Source organism: Aulonocara stuartgranti (assembly GCF_965226115.1).
Source record: "Aulonocara stuartgranti genome assembly, chromosome: 15".
Classification (NCBI taxonomy): domain Eukaryota; kingdom Metazoa; phylum Chordata; class Actinopteri; order Cichliformes; family Cichlidae; genus Aulonocara; species Aulonocara stuartgranti.
In genome coordinates, this window is record NC_138951.1 from 6391612 (window position 1) to 6416710 (window position 25099).

The 25099-nt window shown below is 41.7% G+C and overlaps 1 protein-coding gene across 2 annotated transcripts; it reads right to left on the bottom strand.

Annotated features, from left to right (window-relative positions):
- Nucleotides 1–387: 387 nt before the first annotated feature.
- Nucleotides 388–23695, bottom strand: arhgap18 (Rho GTPase activating protein 18). 2 transcript variants are annotated; one of them, XM_082505880.1, is made up of 18 exons: nucleotides 23245–23695; nucleotides 9845–10109; nucleotides 9282–9408; nucleotides 8579–8661; nucleotides 8195–8344; nucleotides 5693–5756; nucleotides 5146–5264; nucleotides 4474–4545; nucleotides 4248–4341; nucleotides 3900–3991; nucleotides 3268–3345; nucleotides 2558–2717; nucleotides 2382–2464; nucleotides 2077–2283; nucleotides 1812–1943; nucleotides 928–1052; nucleotides 783–838; nucleotides 388–604 (listed from the first exon to the last, which is right to left on the bottom strand). In XM_082505880.1, exons 1-18 carry the CDS (start codon nucleotides 23376–23378, stop codon nucleotides 513–515), a joined length of 2133 nt encoding a protein of 710 aa, XP_082362006.1. In that variant the 5' UTR covers nucleotides 23379–23695; the 3' UTR covers nucleotides 388–512. The 2 variants fall into 2 exon arrangements, with proteins under 2 accessions (XP_082362006.1, XP_082362007.1); XM_082505881.1 differs by having other exon boundaries at nucleotides 928–1049; nucleotides 23245–23693.
- Nucleotides 23696–25099: the final 1404 nt, after the last annotated feature.

Consider the following 25099-nt stretch of genomic DNA (forward strand, 5'->3'; position numbering starts at 1 on the left):
ATCCTTCCTGGTGAAATGCTCAGATTTAATGCTATTTAATAATGTGGCTGTACACATCATTTTTAGGACTTTTAATAGACATATAAACAGATTAAAAAAAAAAATCATAATTAGCCCACAAAAATGGACCAGTATTTATTCATGACTGATTTATGATTTAATCAATATTATTTTTCTGCACCAAACTATTAATCTCTATAATCTCCTGTTAATAATAATAATAATTTTCCTTTTTTCCCCCATTGAGAAAAAAGTATGGGAATTTAAGTTGTGCAATAAACTAAAAAGGACACGTATTTCCACATAACATAAAATCTGCTTTGATGAGTTCTTCCATTAGAAAATGTGCATTTTGTGGCAAATTTGAGGATCAGTTAAAAGTATCTATATCTATGCTACATATGAAAACTCCAAGTGCATCCAGAACCACAGACAACAAGGCAGCGGATATTCTTTCAGGACACAGTGGTGGCAATTTAGAGAGGTCCAGCATGAAGCAGGACCTGATGAACTCATCGCTGCATAGCTCTGATGACCCACTCTGCTGTAGGATTCACCTGGTAGAGGTCTTTCATATACGTTTCCCCATCTAGGCATCTTTCCTCTTTGAAGACGACAAGAAGAAGAGCAGACAGAGAGAAACATTAAACACATTGACAGCATGTACTGTCACGACTTAAAATGCATATTTGTGCCATAGAAGCTGTTTTATGAGCAAGGAAATTAATATTGTAGTGTATGTTTTTAGTTTACACATGTAGTTTTATGGGAGCAGAACTCACTGATGTTTCCGCCGATCTCATAGAGACACAAATCATCTCTTTTTACTGCCAACGAGCTGGAAGGATGAGAGAGATGAGAGACGTAGTCAGAGGACATGCGGGCATGTGAGAGCTTCTCTGTTTGTGTTGTTAATATTCATGTTACCTGTCCTGGCTCAGGAAGCGTGTTAACACATCACAAGCCTGCAAGTCTTCGGTAAGTTGAAGTGCCATAGAAATTTTACTGAACTGTGGTGCGTGGACTCGGATAATCCCCTGTGAGGTCTCCTGCTTGTACACAGAGTCAGAGAAGAGAAACAGACTGTCAATTGCATTAGATGTAAACAGTTGAATAAAATAAGGTAATCTAAATCACTCTTCTAAATAACCCAGGTACTTACTTAAAACCTGGACTAATGACAGCTCAAGAATGTGGACTTAAAAAAAATTGTGGCTCCTCTGTTTAATAAACTACAGTCAAGGTTTAGGTTCACATCACTAAAGTTATTCATCCACTAAGAATCTGTCAAGAGGAACAGATTCGTTTTAACACAAGACTGCACAAAAGAAAGAACTGCCTAGAATCCCTTCAATTGCTGATTAACCAATCGCTCTTGTCAGACACCCGTGAGGAAAAGAGGCCGACATCTAATCAGGAGGATTGTGTGAGCTGCACAACGGCTCCTGTATAAATGATTTAAAAATTCAGTTATTATGATCTTCATTGTACTTTTATACAATAACACTAGATGTCTCAGACTGAAAATACAGTAAAATCTGTAGCCATCATAGACAGACTGACTTGTGTGCTTTTTTCCTAAATCTGTCATACATCGTCCTTATGCAAAGAAACCCTTTGTCTGCTTTGACACCTTTACCAGTAGTTTACAGGTGGTCTTCTGATAAACAAGATGTACACGGCCACCGGGTTAATGACTCTAGTCCTCTGATTTCATTGTATTACATAATACAGTGTGTTTATAATTTATAGATTTCTAATAGGATATTAAAAAACGTATCTCAGTGAAGCCAGGAAATTCAAACTCTTACCTCAGGGATAGTTTTCTCAGACGGTCTTTCAATGGCTATCTTCTTCAGCAGCTTCCGTACGGCTCTCTCTTTTTGCTTCCTCTGACTTTCCATATTTTGGTGCCTGACCTGATTCATAATGAACTTGGGGATCTGGATAAGACAGGCACATCACAGAGATATACTCCATTAAAACCAAAAAATAATGGTGGTTAGTGAGTAACTAGTTTAACCACACAAAAATGCCACACATGCACAGCTTTAATGCTAAGATTTTTTTTCTTACAGTCCACAGGAGATTTTGATATCTGATCAGCAGACGGACAATGTTGGCCGTGCTGGTTGCCATGGAGAACTCCTGTTGTTCTGTAACCTTGGACCGAAAGCCTTTAAACATGAAGATGTTGGGCGCCATGACGACAGAGACATTGTTCAGGGTCATTTTATTCTTGGCCTGATTTTTAATGACACGCTGGAAAAACTCCACCAGTGCCTGCAAACACAATTTTTTATTTCACTACAAAAATAATCACGCGCCATAAAGGAATAATATAGGGAACAGAAATGTGATGACCATAAAGCCAAATTTACCTTCAAAGTGTCTCGATTGGCTTCAGGTAGCAAAAGGACGAGCAGGTTTAAAGCCTGTAGCTGCTGCTTCTTTGTGGGGAGATCTGTGAACGCACACAAATATACACAGCATGAGTGTGACACTTTGTTGCCTCACTATGTGTGTATGAAGCACTTGTCGTAAACAGGAAACATACTGTTAACAGCAATAAATGCATTGAGGTACTCCACGGTCAGTAGTGGATGGGGTAGCTCCCTGATAAACAGCTTCAAAAGGCTAGCAGCATCGTGCTGTTTCATCTGTTGCCACGAAAATGTCCCATCATAGAAGGAGGACTCAAGATCCTGGCACAGGAACTGGAGTTGGGACAGACAGAGAGCCTTTATCAACTTCAAGTACAATCAACAACACTATTACTTTCACATTTCAAATAGAGAAAGAGGTGATGTCACGGGAAGGAAAAGCTCAGTTTTAAGCTGCGTTCCCACTGGAAGTGACAGTGAAGAACATTTGGTCAATTCAAGTGACCATGGGCGAAATAACCGATGGTGGCCCAAGGTAAACTTCTCAACTTCCAGGTGAGCGACTGAAGCGCCTACCAGGAAACCAATAACTGACATATGACCTAATAGTAAATATATTACAGGGTTTCTTAGGCAACCAGAACCTGGACTGTCTGCAGGTTCTGAGCTGTCAGCTTCAAAGTGATGAATGATGGGTGAAGTGTTTTTTTTTCCCCCAGTGTGGACACTGCTTAAGATGAATGACAGTGTGGTTGGAGACGGAGTAGGGAATATATATGCTCTGGAAGTTGATGCTTGATTTTATTATGCTTGGCGTTATTATGAACCTGAGATTTTACATTGTCTCTGTGGGAGGGGTGGTCAGCTAAATACTTGAACTAACCTTGACTCTAGTGGCTACTCCAGGGATCCGAAGAAGGCCCTCTGTGTGTAATCCTTCCTCCTCGATATGACTGATGATCTTATGATGAGAGAAAGAAAATGTCATTTAAAAACACCATTAAAACAAACATAAAGCCAATGAGTTGAGTGTAAATTTTGAGGTTTGGAAATATGCTTAAATACACACACATGCAAAAGAACAAACTACGATTACAACAGAGGTTCCCAAAGTGTGGGACCTGTCCCCTAGGGGGGGCGCAGAGTCATTGCGGGGGGGGGTTAATGAAAAGAGGGGGGGGGGGGGGGAACAAAACGTTTGGACACTGCTAGCGTAATGGACAGGTTTTTGGTTTTTTTTTTAGTTCACAAACACTTCTTATAATGACTAACTACTCCTGAAATTTTGCTCTTTATACAGTAAGGTTACAGTGGGATACAAATAATATCAGGCTGATCCTGCCACGATTTATTCCCCCTGTCCAAATCATGAACAAACAGCATCCCACAGTTGTTTATGTTTTTGAACCCATTTTGCACTTTGGGGCGAACATTGTTCTTGTAAAACAAAGGGGGGCCTAGCAAAAAAAGTTTGGGAACCACTGGATTACAATATGTGAATGTCAGTGCACTCACCTTCTGCAGTATCAATGGCACTTTGGTTCCAGGAACCCGTCTCTGGTCCTGATCCAATAAAGTGGTAAGAGGAACCCCAAACAATCCACTTTCTGCAAACACAAACAAATAGTGAGTAAAACAAAAGCACTGCACCGCACACAAGCACAGATACCATACAGGCACACATACCTTAGCTTTCTGTTTGTATGTGTGTAAATGTATTTATCTGTTGTATCTGACTGTGTGATTTGTGTAATGAGACATTTCTATTTAGGCTGTGGGGGCCATCTTGTGTGTGTGTGTGTGTGTGTGTGTGTGTGTGTGTGTGTGTGTGTGTGTGTGTGTGTGTGTGTGTGTGTGTTTAACCTTTAGTCTTCACTTTCAGGGCCTTGGCTGGCTTGAGGTCTATCCCAGAAGTGTCAAACAGAGCAGTCATCTCCACAAGCACCAGTCTATGCACCTGACAGAACATTACACACAGACACAGATAAACACAATGATGATACTAAACAGTAAGTGAATGTGGAGACAGCTCATCAAACACTTGTCTTGTAGGCATAGATACACAGATCACTGTGTTACATCATTTTACCTTTTTCATATCCAGAGGAGACAGGTCTCCTATTCGCGTCTGACCCGTTTTATCTGGGAGAAGCTTAAAGTTCTAGGGAGGAAAAATAAAGCTAAATTGACTTCTTATTGTATTTACATTCAGTTAGTGTAAAAGTCAAATAACTGCATGATGATAGATACAGAAAAACCCTTTTCTGACATTGTATGATCAGTGGAATTGTTCTGTTATACCAGCTCCAGCCACCAGATGTCACTAAGATTTAGCTCCAACACCATATCTGCTAATTGACAACACCATATATAGGACAGAAATGCTTATCAACTTCCAACACTGTATATAGATCAAACAAACAAATTCCAACATAACTGTAACTCTAAAAAAAATCTGATTATAAGGGTCTGCAATCCAACACAACAACAACTGTGTGCAAATAGTTTTTTCTGTGCTGCCATATCCATCTTCTGCTCTTCCTGGTAATTACTGACCTGCAACAACTTTCAAATAGCTTTGCCATGCTTGCCTGACAAAGTAAATGATCAATGCATCCTCTTTTGACTCTAAAGCGCCAACGCTGTCTATTGCACAAGCACAGACATGTTCAGACAATAAGAAAATTAAAAAAACACCATTAAGGAAGTGAATATGCGCATGACCTTTGTGTCCGTGTAAATCCTCAGGAATGCAGCTCACCGGTAGTTTGTCGTCAGGAGAGTTAAGGCTCCGGGTGACCTTAAAACTTTGGTGGTTGTCCCTGTAACTGAGCGCCTGCTCTGAAAACGCCACGTCAACATTCAGCTCTGTCTCCGTTTCTGTTTAGAGACACACACAATGAAGAAATAAAACTTATGACCACACATGTAGGGTAGTACAGATATGTTTATGATAGCTAAGTCCAAGTGTATACAAAGAGACAACTGGATGTGTTTTATTGGAGTTTAAGAGCGCAGCGTATTAGTCACTGCAGCACTCATAAAAAACCTATTCTCTGCAGCTTTATCTTCTCTGTTGTGGAGAACTTATGCTTATTATACAGTCACACGACTATACTCTGTTACTTCCTCTTGAATGTTCTCATATCACACAGGGACTTGTGTTAGTTCCCAAAAATGTGTGTGTGTGTTGCTAGGCAGATTTTTTTTTTCTTTTTGGTGGTGGTGGTGGTGGGGGGTCTCAGTTAGTGATTTATGACACTGACTCATATTGTAAGCACTTATCTGCATGAGTATGCTGCACATACCGGTTGAAGGGGCACCTTTCTGTCCATTCTCACTTCCTTCTTCGGATTTTTGAGGCTCCCCATCCTGCAACACACAGCACAACACACACACACAGACGTGAACAACACAGCAGTCAACAAGTTTAACAAGTCACAAATTTATAGAAAGCCCTGTTACACATTATCTTTTCTGTTAATTAGTGGACAAAGTCTGTGTGTGAGTGTGCATGAAATAAATATGAGAGGCTCAAACTGTTCAAACAGTTTGGACTAAAGACAGATTTAAATTTAAACGTATTATTTGTTAAATTTATTTCTGATTATAAATCTTGATCCCTGTATTTCATTTTATTTTTGTAATTTATCAACGATAACTCCAGTCAACTCTTTAACCCATACTGAATTTGCAGTGATGTCATAAAATTTTGGATTTTTTTAGGGAACTAGCAAGTAAATACTGCGAGACCTGTACTGAAGTGAAACACAAATTTGTGACCACTTCCTTTGTGGTACGTGAAACAACAGAACACTGAAAATGCTTATTTTCATGAACATCGAGTTAATTTTAACTAAAAAGGCAAAACCTCATAAATGTCATTGTCAGTTCCCTTATGATTTTTCCAAAGGGCACTGACAATGCTTTGAGGATCTACATAGTCATGCATAGCAGCGTGACTGAGGCATAGGTCTAAGCAAGTCAGTCAAAAGTCTGCGACCCTTGTATGTGTCGCTTTGCAACCAAAAATGGTAATCAACAACTCTAAAGTATGACGTCACTTGAAACTTCATAACAAATTCGCTATGAGTGTACTTTGTGTTATGCATGTTGAGTTCTGATCAGTTGTTTATAATTTAATTTGTTGTTTAGGTTGTAAAGTTGGCAGCATTAATCTCTTTTTGTCTTTTGTTGTTGCTGTGTTTTAAAGAACAGTAAAAAGAGTTGGCTTCCACCCTGTCAAAATTGGTTGTTCATCCAGTTTATCTACTTTGGCACCGACCCCGGTGTATGGTACAACAATCCAAATGTTGAATGTTGCATCGAACATTTAATATCCTCAATAGTTGTCATTTGGGCTGTGTAGCAGAAAGATTAGGAACACTAAACGATTTTCCACCAGCAGGACTGAAGATAAGTTACCAGCAATGATTTAAGCTTGATTTAAGACTGCGCTACCCTGTTAAACTCACAAATCACACTAGTAAGAATTCAGTGTGCTTAGTGTACCACATGGAGAGTGTACTAGCTGAAGTATCTAAATTAAGATACAGTCGTAGCCTAGAAAGTACCCCACTGTAAAACCACATCTTGTTATCCAAACTATATTTATTATGCATATGTAAAAAAGTGTACAGCCAAAAGGTGGATCATCACTGTCCAGATGGCAGCAAGGTGTGGTTGGGAGTTGTGTTTTGTTTTGGGCCTCTAAGCAGACTCCTCATCTCATCCATATGCTCAGGTGCCAGTGATGATCTGAGGAGTTTCAATTACTCACTTCAGAGCTTCCTGGTCTTGGGCTGTGCACATGCCAGCTTGTGATGTTTCCTCTTAAGATGCTCTTTATATTACCACTACAGCTCACTGGGTTGAGTAAGGCTCCAGGAGCTGGGCTTGTTTCTGGCCTGGACCCTCCCCCTGCTTTCCTCTCTATTCTCTACTGTCTTTGACCAATAAATAATATAAATGCAAACAAAATTATTTAATAAGGAAGAATCATATATATTATACTTACTGCTCTTCTGTACAAGCTAGCAAGAACTTTGCTGTCTTTTGCCAGGCTAAGCTAAATCAACCATTGCTCTAACTTTGTGATCAGGCATTAGAATGGCTACTCACAGCAAGAAAGCACTAGAGTCTCAATGGGGTTTGACCGACTGCAAAATACTGGGTCAATTATATTTACCAGCCAAGTATGACCCCCCCCCCCCTTTTTTTTTTGCCTTCAAAAATGCTTTAAGTATTTTGTGGCACAGATGCAACAAGGTGTTGGAAATATTCCTCAGAGATTTTGTCCACACTGAAATGATAGCGTCACACGGTTGGTGCAGATTTGTTGATCTATAATGAATCTAGAATCTCCAGTTCAATCACATCCCCCAAAGGTGCTCTGTTGCATTGAGATCTGTTGACTGTGGAGGCAATTTAGGTATAATGAACTCATTCTGTTTAATGAATCAGTTAGAGATGATTTGAGCTTTGTGACATGGCGTGCTACCATGCAATAAGCAGTCATCATGTTTTCCAGGAAAATCCCAGGAGATCAGCAGTTTCTTAAATACTCAGACCAGCACGCCAGGCTCCAACAATCGTGCAGCATTCACAGTCACTGAAATCACCTTTCTTCCCCATTCTGATGCTCAGTTTGAACTTCAGCAGGTTGTCTTGAGCATGTTTACATATCTAAATGCATTGAGTCCCTGACACGTGATTGGCTGATTAGATATCTGTGTTAATGAGCAGTTAAAAAGGTGTACCTTACAATGTGAGCTGGCAGTTTGTGTCAAGCACAGTGTTGATCTGCTAACCTTATCAGGGTGTCGGAATATATCTCGAACATCAGGAAGTTGTTGCCGGTTACGTCGCCTTAAGGTCTGCTGCACTGATGCCACGCGACGTTCTACGGCTGCCGCCTGAGTCCTGGTGAGCGTGGAAAGGAAAACTGCACTGTCTTCTTCCTGTCAATACATAGATTAAGATCAAACACAAACTTAAATCTATTTGTTGTTTTCACACAATGTTTTACATTAGTCCATCTTTTTTTCTCTCATGTACATGCTTATTTGTATAAGAAGGCTTCAAACGTGACAAAGAATAAATGCTTATTTAAGATCTGACCTGAAAATATGGAACTGATTAACTGTACCTGGACTAACTTCTTATTAATTCAATAAAAGATATATGATTGTTACCTGATCATGATCCACTGTGATTGAATGATCAACAAGCCGCGCTAGACCTGCTTCTGCAAGCCACGCCTCCTCCTGCTCACCCTCTGAAAGAGACAAACAGAATGAGCAATACTGAGAAGGGAAGATGATGGGCAATTCCCTACTTGGTTGCTGAGATGATGCGGCGTTACTTAAACAAATCTACAGGTGCAGGAAAGGGAAAGGAGCGACCACATACACAAATGGCTTACATATTCTAACAGGAAGAGCGCATTTACGCTAGAAAACAATAGTCTTCACACACTAAAGGCTAAATTTGACTGAAGAAATGCACAGGAAGTGCATTCCTACTGTGCAAGCCAACACAGAGCCAGTATCCACAAGTCTGAGCTGGCCCAGCAGCGGTGTGTGATAAACAGCTGGTACTTAAGTCCCACATGAAACTACTTCAAAACGAGACACTTAATGTGTTTCCAAACTGTTTAAACAGAGATGCGAATGACGGCAAACAAGCAGAAAATGAGTATAAACATCGGGGTCTGAGGGAGACATACAAAGTGTTACATAAAGAGATGAATGAAAAGGCTGAGCTTTCAGTGAGGAATTCCTCTTCCAGTATAGAAACAGACTTTTAGATTAGAATTTGTTTGCGTCTGGACCAACACATATGTCCAAATAAGTCTACGATCCAAATTTTGCCTTCATCCTTTAATGTGTATCTCACCTTCAGGAATTTTCTGCAATTCCTCCTCTTGAACTTCTCCCTCTCCCCTCTCTCCTCCACCGCCCGAGAATGAAATATTCTCCACCTCCTTCCAATAGTCGTCCATCTGCAGCTCGTCCAAAGAGTCCTTCAAAATGAGCAGACGTGCAGAAAAATGAGGTTTTAAGCTCACAGTTTCAGCTTCTCTGCCCCGTTTCAGCGATTAATAATTCATTTCAACGATCTTCCAGATATGATCCACAGAGATAATGAAGTAGACAGGTCTCTCAACTGGTCTCAACAAGTCTAGATGGTGGCAGCAACTGGCTGCGCCAACTGTCTGCTCTCACATAACACACATACCACACACACACACTTTTCATAAAGTGTATAAGAATTAAAGCAAACCCAAGAGCTTGCGTACTGTGTCACTCCCAGTGCAACTAAGAGAGGCTCAAAATACTGTACATCTTACCAGAGAGCTGTAAAATACAAAAAAAAAAATCCTATACAGCGGAATTTTGTAGGAATGAAATGAAGTATTTGCCCCAACAGACTGAAAGTGAACAAAATCTGCTGGCTACCTGAGAGTTGTAGCGCTGACATGCAGGCGATGGTCTCGACCTGGAATTGTGGCTGTGCCTGGGGCTGTGGCTGGAGCCAGTCTTGGGGCTGGATCCAAGCTTGGGGCTGGAGGAATGCTGGATTGCAGAATTTTGACTGGGCAGTGACATTGGCTCCGTGCTGCTGGTTTCTGTGCTGCCAGTGGTAGAAGAAGCAGAAGTGCCATATCTGTCTCCTTGTTGTCCATTCTGGCTGTGTTGCAGGGTGTACTGGCCTGTTTTGCGGCTGGAGACACATACAGACAAGAGCAGGGAGAGGTTCGTGAAATAGGTACATAATGGACAAAAGTTAAAATTGAGTCATTGGAGTTCATACACTTAGCTGGATATAGCTGCGTAAGGCATTGCTTTGCTTATTTTGAAATGCTGATTTATTAAGATTTTTATTTTTTGTGTACCATTGAAATATCAGTGTCTGTGATGCAGAGTAGCAAAAGAGGATCCCAATAAACTAAAGAAATAATATGGCAAGCCAGCTGTTATAGACAGTGTTGTTGTTAATGTATGTTTGGGGGCGTTGAACCCCGGAACCTTCAGAGGTTTTTCAGGGTTCTCCCTGCCGGAATGTTATGTGTGGGACAGTTTCCTGTATGTGTGCGACTAGCTGTGGTTGTTTCTAAAAGTGGTCAGTAAACGTCCTAAAACTAGCACTTGAGTTTCCGAGCATTTTTATCCTGAGGTTATAACACCTTTTTGGCGACGAGGATAAAAGCCGAACGCGGACAGTTTTGAGTTTTTGCTACGGATTTTGCAGTCGGACTACCACTTCGCATCTATGGCTACGATCGGATCGCTCACGGAGTTTGCCGAGGGAGACGGCGACTGGATTGAATATGTCGAGAGGCTTGAACACTTTTTCTTGGCAAACGACATTTCGGACGAAGAAAAAAAAAGGTCAGTTCTTCTCAGTGCGTGTGGAGCGAGGACCTACAAGTTGATACGTAACCTGACGACGCCTCGGAAGCCCGGGGACTTCAGTTTCAAAGAACTGGTGACGTTGGTGCAAAATCATCACTGCCCGAAACCCTCCGTGATTGTTCAGCGGTTCAAATTCCACACTCATTCACGCAAGCCGGGAGTTTCGGTGGCTGCGTATGTGACGGAGCTGAGACAGCTATCAGAGCACTGTGAGTTTGGAGGCGTGCTGGATGACATGCTCCGCGACAGGTTGGTGTGTGGTATAAATGATGATGGCATGCAGCGTCGGTTGTTGGGGGAGCCCACACTGGACTTTAAGAAAGCTTTGGAAATTGCTCAGGCAATAGAAACGGCAGCTAATAACACTAAAGACATTCGGAAAGCTAACAACAATATGCACTCAACCGAGGTGCATCATGTATCTCGGAGTGTGAGGGGCAAACTGAGGGAGCTTTTGGAGTGTTACCGGTGTGGGGGGGCACACTTTGCCAAGGACTGTGTTTTCAAAGACAGTACCTGCCATAACTGCAAGAAAAAGGGGCACTTAGCCAAGAAATGCAGGGGCACTAAGGAGAAATCAAAGAAGGAATGGAAGACAAAACACAAACTAAACACTCATCACCTGCAGGGCATGGCACCTGAGGAGGATGAGTGTGTTTTCAACATGTTTAATCTGGTTGGCTTTAATAAGTGCTGTGCGGAGCCCATCTATGCCACTATCCAGGTAAATGGGAAGGAGCTACGAATGGAGGTGGATACAGGGGCTTCAGCTTCGGTGATCAGCCAAGCCACCTACCACAGCTTGTGGCACTCGGGCGGGGCACCAGCCCTCCAAGCGACTGAGATAAGCCTTAGACAGTACACAGGTGAATGCATTCCCCTGCTTGGTGCTATAGAGGTGCATGCAGCATATCAGGGTCAAGAAGCTGCAGCAACACTGCTGGTGGTGAAAGGGGAGGGGCCTAGTCTGCTGGGTCGTGACCTTCTGCAGAAAATCCGCCTGAACTGGAGGGAAATCAGGTATGTAACGGTAATAGCAGAGTTACTGGGAAAGTATGCAGATGTGTTCAAGAATGAATTGGGCACTCTCCGGGGCACCACTGTGAAGCTGTGTGTGGACCCTTTTGCCCGGCCACGCTTTTTCAAACCACGCACTGTACCATACGCCATGAAGGCCAAGGTGGAAGCAGAGTTGGAGAGACTACAACAGATAGGGGTCATTGAGCCAATAGAGTTCTCGGACTGGGCAGCCCCGATCGTACCAGTGTTGAAAGAGGACGGAGGGGTGCGTATATGCGGTGATTACAAACTGACAGTGAACCAAGCCTCTCAGCTCGACGCCTACCCTCTGCCTCGAGTGGATGACCTTTTTGCCACACTGGCGGGTGGTCGGACATTCACAAAGTTGGATATGAGTCATGCTTACCAGCAGTTGCTGCTGGATGAGGAATCAAAAAAATATGTGACAATAAACACACACAAGGGGCTCTTCAAGTACAACCGCCTGGTGTTTGGCGTTGCATCCAGTCCGGCTATCTTTCAGCGCACTATGGACAATCTTCTGCAAAACATTCCTGGTGTTGCTGTTTACTTGGATGACATTTTAGTTACAGGTAAAACAGAAGAGGAGCATCTGCGTAACCTTGAGCAGGTGTTGAAGAAGCTCTCAGAAGCTGGGTTGCGTTTGAAGCGCAGTAAGTGTGTTTTCCAAGCCCCTAGCGTGACATACCTGGGTCATCGCATTTCTGCACAGGGCCTGTCCCCACGGGAAGAGAAAGTGAGGGCAGTAAAAGAAGCCCCGAGTCCAAAGAATGTAGCTGAACTAAGATCATTCTTGGGCTTAGTGAACTATTATGGGAAGTTTTTGCCTGACCTCTCCAGCATGCTTGCTCCCCTGTACGGGCTGCTGCACAAAGACAGTCAGTGGAGGTGGTCCCAAGCACAGGAGAAGGCCTTCAGACAGGTAAAAGAACTGTTACAATCGGCACCACTCCTGGTGCATTTTGATCCGGAGAAGGAGGTGGTCCTGTCCTGTGATGCCTCCCCGTATGGCATAGGAGCTGTTCTTTCCCATCGTATGGAAGAGGGGGAAGAGAAACCGGTCGGATATGCGTCACGCACGCTCACAGCAGCAGAAAAGGGCTATTCACAGCTTGAGAAGGAAGGCTTAGCAATAGTTTTTGCTGTGAAACGTTTTCATCAGTACCTGTATGGCCGCCCATTTACTGTTGTTACAGACCATAAGCCCCTCCTGAGTCTCTTTAGTGAAACAAAAGGCATCCCACCCATGGCTTCAGCCCGGGTTCAGCGCTGGGCATTAACACTGTCGGCATACCAGTATCGCATTGTTTATAAGGCGGGACCTGAAAATGCGAATGCAGATGCTTTCAGCCGCCTCCCCCTCCCGGAAGTCCCCGACCAGTCGAACTTGCCCCCAGAAACTGTGTTTTTGCTGGACAAGCTGGCGAACTCTCCGGTCTGTGCTAAAAACATCAAAGCATGGACTGAACGGGATCCAGAGTTATCTCGGGTTAAACAGTGGCTGTTGCAGGGCTGGCCAGCAACAGTGGAGCAAGATCAGCTCAAACCGTATGCCAAGCGTCAGCAGGAGCTCAGTGTTCAAGATGGCTGCATCCTGTGGGGTTCCCGAGTCATTATTCCGCCTCCAGGTCGGTCACAGATCATTGAAGTGTTGCATGAGGCTCATCCAGGGATTTCTCGGATGAAAAGTCTGGCAAGGTCATTCGTGTGGTGGCCGGGAATGGACAGTGCCTTGGAAGACAAGGTAAAAGCCTGTTCTCAATGTCAGTCAAACCAAAAAATGCCACCACCTGCCCCACTCCACCCTTGGGAGTGGCCTGGCCGTCCATGGTCCAGGCTTCATCTAGATTTTGCCGGCCCCTTTTTGGGCCACATGTTCCTGGTGTTGGTGGATGCGCATTCAAAATGGCTGGATGCCCACATAATGCCGACCATCACAGCCCCAGTCGTCGCAGACACACTCCGGAGAATCTTTGCAACACATGGATTACCAGAGGCAGTGGTCACGGACAATGGGCCCACGTTCACAAGTGGGGTTTTCCAAGAATTTATGGAGAGAAATGGGATCCGACATATCTGCACAGCACCCTACCACCCTGCCTCCAATGGCTTAGCGGAGCGCGCCGTGGAGACGCTGAAAGACTGTCTAAAAAAAATGCCAGGTCTTTCCATAGAAAAGAGGCTCTGCCGTTTCCTGTTTCAGTATCGCATCACGCCTCATACAACCACAAGCTTGTCCCCAGCGGAGTTGCTGATGGGGAGGAAGCCCAGATCTCATCTGGACCTTCTTCGCCCAGATGTGGGAGCCAGAGTCGCCCAGTCACAAGGTGGGCAGAAGGTGAGACATGATCTACATGCCAGAGGCTGTGTTTTCAGGCAGGGAGACCGTGTGTATATCAAAAACTTTACGGGTGGCTCACGGTGGCTGCCTGGCGTCATTCACCACAGTTCAGGGCCAGTATCTTTTGTGGTGGAGTTGTTGGATGGCAGACAAGTTCGCAGGCACAAGGATCATGTGAGAGCCCGCACGGATGGAGCTGAGAAGAGGGCTCAGAGTGGTTCGCACGCACATGGTGGAGACAGGGCTGTGGACATTGTGGGGCCTCAGAGTGGTTCACCCGAAGGGGAAGTCGTGTCAGCAGCCCCTGAGATCGGGATTGGTTCTTCAGTATCACCAGAAGGGCTGGTGGAGCAATCTAAGTCACCTGAGCCGAACCCGGTCACAGGAGCTCAGCAGGCTCCTAGCCTAGAGAACCCAGCAGCAGGACTGAGAAGGTCAAAGAGGCAGCACAAGCCCCCTGATAGACTGAATTGTTAAAATAATGTGGTGTTGAATTCTCCCTCTCTTTTTGTACTTATGCATAATTGCTATGTTGTGGGTTTTTGCTTAAGGGGGGGGAAGTGTTATAGACAGTGTTGTTGTTAATGTATGTTTGGGGGCGTTGAACCCCGGAACCTTCAGAGGTTTTTCAGGGTTCTCCCTGCCGGAATGTTATGTGTGGGACAGTTTCCTGTATGTGTGCGACTAGCTGTGGTTGTTTCTAAAAGTGGTCAGTAAACGTCCTAAAACTAGCACTTGAGTTTCCGAGCATTTTTATCCTGAGGTTATAACACCAGCAAAACGTATCATCTTGCTATCATAGTGGTCATGATGTAAGAAGGGGCAACTAGGTTTCTCTTGTAGCTGTGTACTTTGGACTTAGTAGTGACAGATGCCTTCCTCCAGCACTTGTTGGAAACATGCTCTGTAAGTACACAGGTGTGTATGCACTGATATTTCCTGTACCTTTAATGACATGAAAACAGGGCGATACAGTAACTCTGGACACGCTGGTCAAAGGCTCCAACTTAAGTTAAGCTATTAGCAAGGTCGTTTCCTAATCAGTCATCTAATGATGCCAGCATTTTCTTGGAATAAAAATAGCACATCTCGCAGACCTTGGACTTTCCTTTGCTATACAAACACTGCAAACAAAGTTTATCACAAGGCATATTAGTGTGGCTTAGCCTAGGTTAGTTGATGGTGTAAATAGATAATACCTGCTAGAAATATCCTACTGACATATTAAGTACATTACTTTAGGTATACAATTTATCTGAACATATCTTTTCACCTTCCACATACAGAATTTCAATATCAATACTGTGTGTCATTAAATCTTCCTGCTCCAATAATATATGTTTAGTCCTCTGTTTCTCCTAAAAGCCTCTCTCTTATCCTGGTTCTGCTTGAGGTCTCTTCCTCTTAACAAAGGAGTTTTTCCTTCCCATTGTCACCAAGTGCTCGGTCTTAAAAGGGTTGTCTGATTGTGACAGTTTTCCCTCTAATTTTGTGGGGTCTTTACCTTATGATATAAAACACCTTGAGGAGGACTGGTGCTTTATAAATGTTGCAAATAATCTGATGACATCACAATAGATCACTGCAGACAGATCAGAGGTAGACTGACATCAAAATGGGGAAAAATAATATAAATGTGATACTGGCTAGCTGGCCAGTTAACAATTTTGTAATTCACTACAGTAAATGCAACCGATTTAAGATGTTCCAGGACTGCTTACTATGAACTTCTTTAAATTTGACCACAACATTAGCAACTAAAATGGACTTGCAACCAATAAATGTCATGAAAAATATGAGTTTATATTGACGATAACAAAGGTCTAGTTCAGGTCAGTGTACTAAGTTAATACAATTAGTTAATCGGAACAAGAAAGATGAGTTATAAAGATGAGTTACTGTTTATTCTTTTTTTCCCCCCTGGTACACACAGATATCACAGGCACAGGTGTTCCTCCAGTAAAAGACGTAAAAAAGTAAAACCCAGCGAGTGCCACTCACTTTTTCCCCCCTTGGAATTTCAGCTCCCATCACACTGACAAGGTCTCTTGTAACATGTGCATTTTTCTGCTGGATTTGAAAGCACACACTAAAACTGAACATTAACAATATAGAAACTATTCATTTTTATGTTTTTTCTTGCTGATTTTAAATGTTGAATGCAACATTTCTTATGTATTTATTCTGCTTGTGCCCACTAATAAAGACACAAAGTTTTCACACCTGCTGTACTATAATTAGTAGCACCTCTGTCACTATATATTGTGTAATTACAACATCCGGGAGAAGAATAAGGGCAAAAAGGGTTAAAACGCTATTACATCAGCTTATTGAAATGTCCCAGAGCATCAGCATGGGTTCTAAACTGTGCCAACAACAGCAGCAAAGCTTTCTTCAATTATAAGATTGATTAAGCATGACAACATTTGTCTCTCTTTCCTTTAAGCAACAAGAGTTATATTGAGCAAGCCACTACACTTGTAGTGCAAGTGAAGCTCCTTAAGGGTCTGTGGTTTCAGTGTCACACATCAATCAAGCTGAAAGGCTGCTTTCAACAATCTTGTCATTCATCCATCTTTTTGCAAATTATCAGTGTCATCTCATTTACCCAAAAATATAGAGCTGCACACCCGTTAGCAGGGCTGTTTAAAACATCGGACACCACGACAATAAAACTGATTGGAACAGGCCCCTCAATTAAAAAACTACAAGTATGGCTCCTGAGTCCGAACACAGTTATTCCCGTTTCTATTAAAGGGTGCTGTCATGCACCAATATAGACCTAATATTTCAAATGTATGCTTGAGAATCATTATAAAGCTCTCAAATAACAAAACAATGACTTATTAGGTGTTTGTAAGAGATGACATGTTTAGTCGGTATATACAATATGTTTATAAAGCATTAAGTCACTAATAAATGGGACATTAGGTCAATTTCAATACAGTATAACACAGCAAAAATACCAAAACAAAAAATTCCTATATAACTAATATTTAAGTTTATTTTATGTTAGAATGATATAAAATCACAACAACTTCACTTTGACATATGCTAAAGCCAACAAAGAAAAGGAGGGAGAAGAAAATCGTGTAAAGTAAAGTTGCCCTTTGTGCAAATATATGATTTACTTTCAGGTAATGAAGATAAGCAGAACGTCCAAAAAAAATGCAAACACGTGCAAATGTACCAACACACGTACATGAACTCTGCACATATTCACACACTCATATACACAGGTGTTCAAAAGCAAAAGATAAGCACTGATAACTTTTAACTAAAAAACTGCCATTTTCTACAAATCTCCAAGGAAATGGAGGAAGTGAAAATCAGTTAGTCCAAAGGACTAAATGGGATTTCAGACAGAGCGGCACTAAGCTGATGCTCTTTATTAATTAATTTGGAATTATCACCCCAGTATTACCCTGAGGGTTCGTGCTGAGCTACGGCCACATACCACAGCAGACTTCCTGCAACACCGAGTACAACAAAGCCATAAAAACACAAGGATTTAGCTGGAAGTTCTGTGCGATACCACCGACTTCTCTTTATACTTCATCTGTGGTTTTAATTTAAAAAATAAATAAATAATAATAATCATCTCCCAGTTCATGTCCATGTTGCCTTTAAAAGTTCAGGAAGTTTGATGCTTTCATTTGTGAGGAAAGACATCAGCGTTTTCTGATGTACCTCAGAAGATGCGTTTACCCTGAAAGCAGGCAGAGCTATGAGCTCACCACATGAGTTAATCGTTTACATGTGTTGATTCAGAGCTTCAGGATGAACAGTTTGACTAACTCATAAATCAGAGATGACCAAACAAACACACACACCAAAACGTGCACATTACTTTATCGGTGTTCAAATTCATAAAAGGCGTAAAGCAGCATTTGTTTTTTCTTTACAGTACATTAGATTTACAATGGAAAACATGTATGATTATGCATCAAAGTGTCTAGCAATTAGCTAATTTTAGTATTGAAAATAATATCGACTAGTTGGATTGCTGACTGTTTTTGTAAAGACTAAAAAGTAGAAACAAGTACTGAATGAGTTATATGCAGTAAGATTTAAAATTCTGGAGACCTGTGGGAAACTGACTTCCAGTGTAGTCAGTGGATATCCAGGCCATTTCTGTCCAGGGGTCAGTGTCTGAAACGTGATTGTTCGATAGCATTGTGACTAAAAGTGGATGACAAACAGAAACCAGAGAGTTATCTGTACCAAAGGTCTTATTACCTACAGACTCTCCTAACCTGTTTATAGGGATTTTATGATCCCCGGTCAATTTTCCATCAAACCCAGCTGAACTTTGCATTTATTAAACTCTGTGACTTCCCAGTTTCATAGGGTTTCAGAATAAACTGGTTCCTCTGGAGCTGCCAGTTTTGTTTTAAGCACTTTTGTGTTTGTTCGAAACACTTTTGATAATTGAGAAGTTAGCGTTGCTGTGGTAGATTTCTCAGTTCCTGTGGAAATGTGGCAAACGTCATGTTTGCTGAACATTGGCAAGGTTAAAGTGACACTGTGAGTATCATGCCAAGCTGGTTATCATTTAGGCATTTTCCTGCATTTTAATAATTGTATCTGACACTCAAACTCAGAATCTGACAAAAATGAACTTCAGATCGTCAGCGATCTAACTGGGTAAGACACTCCTGCCACATTTTTCATTACAATACAATCATGTCATTCATGGAAATGTATTTACGACCTTGTTAAAAATTAACCTAAGGTTGTTGATCACTATGTAACAATCAGGTTAAACCCAAAGTTCAGGTCTGCCTCCTGTTTGTGTCTTCCTACAGTGTTAAAGTCAAGGTCGCAAAGCACACACCAAATTAATGCAAAGAAATTTGTTTAAGGCTTTGCATACAACATCACTTTGCTTGCTTATGCACACACACACACACACACACACACACACACACACACACACACACACACACACACAGTCCGAGAGACTCAGCAGCGTGCCCTCAGCTGCCCTTGCTAGCAAAACAAACACATTCTCATTTTGGCACACGTACAGTACATATACATATTATCTTTGAAGTATATAGAGTGCTGCAATGGTGTGTATAATTGTTCTCTGTACCTTTTTCCACACCTTTTATCAGCTGCTTAGAGCTGCCGACAAAGATAGATTGCGCAAGGCCGTGTGTGCGCGCGTGGACTGAAAACAGCCTATAAAAATCAATCCCATGCTGTGAGCTGCAAACAGGAAAGAAAGAAAACAGTGCCACACACAAAGAGCCAGTTCAGCACACATGAGGTGAACATGAGTCAAGATCTGAGGAAGCCAATTTCCCACATGACCAGCGTGACTTTATGAATCACTCCAGTGGCACAAAACATGATTTGGTGGAGTAAATGTAGCTTTAAATGAATCAAAGCAGATGTTATATTCGCAATTTCTAACAATTTATTAAAATTCTATCTGATCTATTCAAGAAGTAACAGCTATTATTATGTTAAAGACACACGATCATATTAAATATGGAGTAAGTTACAGCCTCGGCCTGCAGCATTAAGATGAAGCAAATATTTTAAAGCATTTGTAAAACAATCTTCTACTCTTACTATAAAACACCAAATCTCTACATGTTTGCCCACCAACTCCTTCCTATACGATCTCGAGTTCAGTGACCAAACTTGGCACACAGGTACAATCTTAGGTCCTTGAAGGTTCTTATCTATCGCATATATTATGACATCACCACATTGCATAGCAACAACATACCAATAGGCTAAAATGACCCTTTTATTTTTACTATGCAAGTGCCTCTAACACCTTAAAAAGCATTGTATTATATTAATTTGATGATAAAATCTAACTTATATCTACAAAACTTTAATATTATGATATATGTGCAATCATGTTGCCAGGCAACCACTTAAAAGTGGACAAAAATCACTGACTGAACAATACTGTAGCATGTACTTGTACTTTGACTTGAGCAGCCATTTTTCTTTTGCACTTTATTTTTACCCATGTTTGGTGTCAGATACAAGGCTTGTTTTCACACAGCTGCATTCCTGCATCTATTGGGATTGACTTTTGACATATTGGGAAATGTTTATTCACTTTCTTGCTGATAGTGAGATCAAAAAGACAACACGCTCGTGTCTGTACATGCTGTAAAGAGAAGCTTCAGGCAGATTTATCCCAAATTAAAACGTCTGGCTTGCTTGTAAAATAATTAATCATATTTCAATTTTATTTGTTTAATAGGATAAAAAACACCTATATGTGGCTTTTGCTTTGAATGTGAAGATATCCCTTTATAAACAACCTAAACAAAATATTGTCCATAATGTACGACATAAGATTTTAAAGGAGTGCTTGTTTCAAAACTGACTTTGGAAGGGGAAGACAATCAAACTTATTTTTAAGGCTTCAAAACACAAAGTGAACAATGGGCAGCTGAGGAAAAGGGAAGAGGATGACAAGTGTTTGTGTGTCTGTCCGTGTGTGCACGTGGGTGTGGTATTTCCATTTAGACCAACAGATGCCAGCTGCTCTTTCTGAAGACAGAGCCTAGCTCTGTTTCCCCGTCTTACACAGTTGCTGGTGTCAGCAATGACCCACTGGTTGAACAAATCATCTTCTTGTAGTTCTAATGAATCGACAATATATGACCTATCCATGTCTGTTATAGTATTCCTGATTACTAACTCCTTTGCCATGTGTTTTTCTGTAGTATTCAGTTTTAGCTGCATCTCCTTAATCCTCAGCTCTTCTGTTTGTAATTTGTTTATCCTTACAGGCGCCAGATTTGATCTGACCGATATGTGTTATACAGAACACAGCTGTGTGTTTGCACCCTCTGCGTTGTTGTAATTCATTTTGGCCCGATGCCTTGTAACCTTTCATTTATTTCACTTCCTGTTGTAGTGCTCTGTTGTAGAGCTAAACTGTCTGTTTTGTCACGCTAAACTTTGAGAAGTAGTGTTTTATGCCAAGTCAAACGAAGCCAAAAGGTGAAGTGCCAAAAATTCCAGTTTCTCAAAATGCTGCCAGGCTCCAAGAGCGAGTCAGTCCCCACAGACCCCCATATTTACATCTATAGATGTACCTAGCTAATGCTAGCTAGCATTAGCTGCTAAATTAACATCCAGACTCTCATTCATGTATGGTCTATAAAAAGAAAAACAAAGAAAAGAAAAAAAGAATGATGCATTAGCCCCTATGCTAAGGCCACTGCTTCAAGAGTAGTCCAAAAAGAATAATGACATCACTTTGGTTACAACCCTCTTTTATATACAGTCCATAGTTTATATATGGCAATGGAAAATGTGATATAATAGTGTAAAGTTTCCTTGCTTAGAGGGCCTGAATGTAACAAATAAAGACATCAAATGCGAGACTTGACACATTATGTCTCTCTGGCATTTCCTGATGAGGGGAAACAATGACTACAAAACTAAGCCTCCGCACGTCAACCTAGACAGGATACACATACTCTGCTTGGGAGGTGAGACAAAGGCAGCCTGTAATGTGATGCTGCTTTTCTTTTTTCTTCTAGCTACCTGGACAAGCCATCTGGAACACGCACAGAGATACACACCTACGCACAGGTGTGCGTGTTTGAATCCCAGCTGGGGCTGTTTACTTTTACCAGCCCACAGTTGGTGACGGCAGGTGTTTGCTGATGTAAATGAGCAGACTTCATATCCAGCTCAGCCTGTATGAATCAGCAAGATCCGTTATAAATAAAAGAGTAGCTATACAGTTGTTTCCGTAACACCTTAGTTCTCATTCATCGCTGCCCCAGCGACAGCACCTCTTGAATTACTGAGTCTCTTCCTCATTGTACAAGCGGACATGAAGGTCGTCAAACCATTAAATAAAACAATAAGCCAGAAAGTTAAGCTATGAAATCCAGACAAGGCATGACTACATTCTGCTACATGAAGAGAACATCAAAACACCCAATCAGATGTTGTTTTTCAGGTGGAGACTGATCACATCGAGTACTAGATTTGAAAAATCTGTGTAGGAAACATTGACTACTGCCCTGGAGGTTTGTGGCAGCCCAACATGTAATTTATCAATCATACATTTTACTAACCACATGACATCACAGACAATTATCATTCTGGCCTTATATTTCCACTGTTGCATGGCTCCATAGTGTTTTTTTGCCTAACAAGAGAGAGGTTACTTTTGGGGTTGCCTCAGGAAGGGCATCCGGCATATATAAAAAAAGAAAAATCTGCCAAGTCAAACATGTATGGTTGCTCCCATGTGAATAAGAAAGCAGTTAAAAGTAGTTTCTGTATACTTTGTTACAGTTAAATTATGTCTTCAGACACTTCCGAATTATCCTGGTTTTAAACTAAAAACCAAAAGCTTTAAAGTGCAGCAACACAGGCCAAGTATAGAATAACTCTACACCCAGCTCTATATTTTAAGTGTCAGGGATTTTCTGTTTTGAATCACAGAAAACTGACTATCCCATATAGATTATTTGTTTTAAGACATCCTTACAGCTGTTATTTTCATAATAGAACAATCTGTGTAATATAACATGATTTTTTTCTGTTTAAGCTGATGGAAACTAGTGAACAGGATTTACCACAGCCCAAAAGTGTGTCACCAACCACACTGACCAGGGGAATGGGATATATGAACTACGAGCTAATTTAATACTTCTGCATTTGAGTCTGTTCACTGCTTATAAAACTAGCACTTCGTAGGGGAAGACTTTTCGTAAAGCTACAGTGCTAAGGAAGAACTGTGGATTAGGTGTGAAATCTTGGCCAGCGGAACAAAACCAAGGTGAAACTTGTTATCTGCTGATTAGGAAAAAGCATAACCAAAGGCCAAGGGCGGAGTTAGGCCAGAGGGAACAATAAGAAATGTGGACTGCCTGCAAGCGCAGTACACCGGGCCACTGCTGAGTTCAAGTTAACGCAGTTAACACTCCTTCCACAGCTGAAGTTCAAAAAAGAAAATGAGGAAAAAATAGCATTATCAACGTGACCTTTGCCCTCTTTCACACACACTTCTTTTAATGGTCTGTAAGGACGGCATTACAGCTGCACACACTCCCACCTGTGTACGGTGTGCTCCGCGTCCGGTACTGGCGGACAGCTGGACTCACACGGTCCAGTTTGCTGCAACAGTTCCGCGTTGCTGTGGTAACCCGTTAAAACCACTCCCTGTGACTCCATCTGCTGCCGGCTCATGTTTCTCCCGCTTTTCGTCTTTCTTCTATTTTACACACGGCTATGACATCCGATCGCTAATCGATAGATAATCACTTTATCCGTGTATTCCTTCCATCTGTGTGCGGATTTGTTGCCGACTCATTCTCACATTTTACTCTCCTCCTCCTCGTCCTCTCGGCTCCGTGTTATCGTCTTTCTCTACAACTTGTCGGTGTGTTTTCTGAGAGGCAGCGCAGGACAGGGGCTGGATTACACTCACAGACCAGCTCCGGGATTGGTCCAAACCCCGCAGGGCAAAGTTTCCGATGTGACAGCGCACCCAGCTGCTCTAACACGGTACTGAAAGCTTCCTGTACAAATAAGCTCAAGGGGGTTTTCGAGACTCCTCCATATATCTTCCCAGTAAACACACTTTTCTCCTTAGATTTGAATTATCATTTATATATAGACACACACACACACACACGTATGTGTATTAACAGCTTGTGGCACCATTTTTAAAAAGTTGTAAAGCAGGACAATTAAAACCATGTTTCCTACATTTTATAAAGATGGTAACTTTACATGCATTTCATGTAATGTCAACATGGCTCAGTCTAATCTGGTTCCACATTGTGTCTTTTGTCCCGACTTCCTTTCCTCACCCTCAACCCCTGGCGCCAGATAGCTGACCCTATCTGAGCATGGTTCTGCTGAAGGTTTCTTCCTGTTAAAAGGGAGTTTTTCCTTCCCACTGTTTCCAAGCACTTACACATAGGGGGTCATCTGATTGCTGGTGTTTTTTTGTTTAGATTATTGTAGCTGTATTACTTCACCTTACAATATAAAGCCCCTTGAGGCGACTGCTGTTGTGGTTTGGCTGTATATGAATAAAACTGAATTGAACTGAATGATCTGCAACCCGTACAGCTAGTGGGACTTAAATGTATGTTATTTGCTCTACTATTTACAACTTACGGTAGATTAGGTGGAAGTCAATGCTCAGTGTTTTTCCACTCTGGATTGATAATGAGCAAAATAAAACTTCCTGCTAGTTTCAGCCATACAGCTTAAGGGTTCTTTATTGTCATCTTACAGTTTTGCAGCTGTTGTTTTAAAATACAGCCTAGGGTTCATGTTCGTGGGCAGCTGCTTTGGCTTTGAAATGAAGTAGTGTTTCTAATATGCAGCTTTGCAAATACTTGAGGGTGTTCACACACTGACCTGAGCCTGCATTATATTAATATCCTGCAAGTTTATACTTGCACCCCCAGGAAAATTGCTTGGATCATTTTTGGATAACATAACATTTCTAGTAACCACAAATTCTAAACGATAGCTTTTAATATGTGAATAACTAAAAAAGCTACTTGTCACATTACTGTTCAATATGCACAACTACAATATAAAAGGTAAACTGACTACTTTTTTTCTGTGTATGCTGTTATATATGCAGTGTATACTACATGCTTATAACTGTATCATATTTCAAAGGCCCAGAGTCAGTCAGAGCTGATCACAGCACATGCACAGCAGGTAAACTACACATTTGATCCTAAATTTTGAGCACTTACAGGTAACACACATCACATAGCATGTGACCTATGTTTAAAAATAAAAAGGGTTACATACCCATATGCACACAAACACAAAAACCTTACCAATTCCTTACCTGAGCTGGAGGTAGTATGTGAATCTGGAGGCCATTGTTTTGTTGCCTGATTGAATTCAGTAAAGCTTTGTTTCACAAAGCACAACCT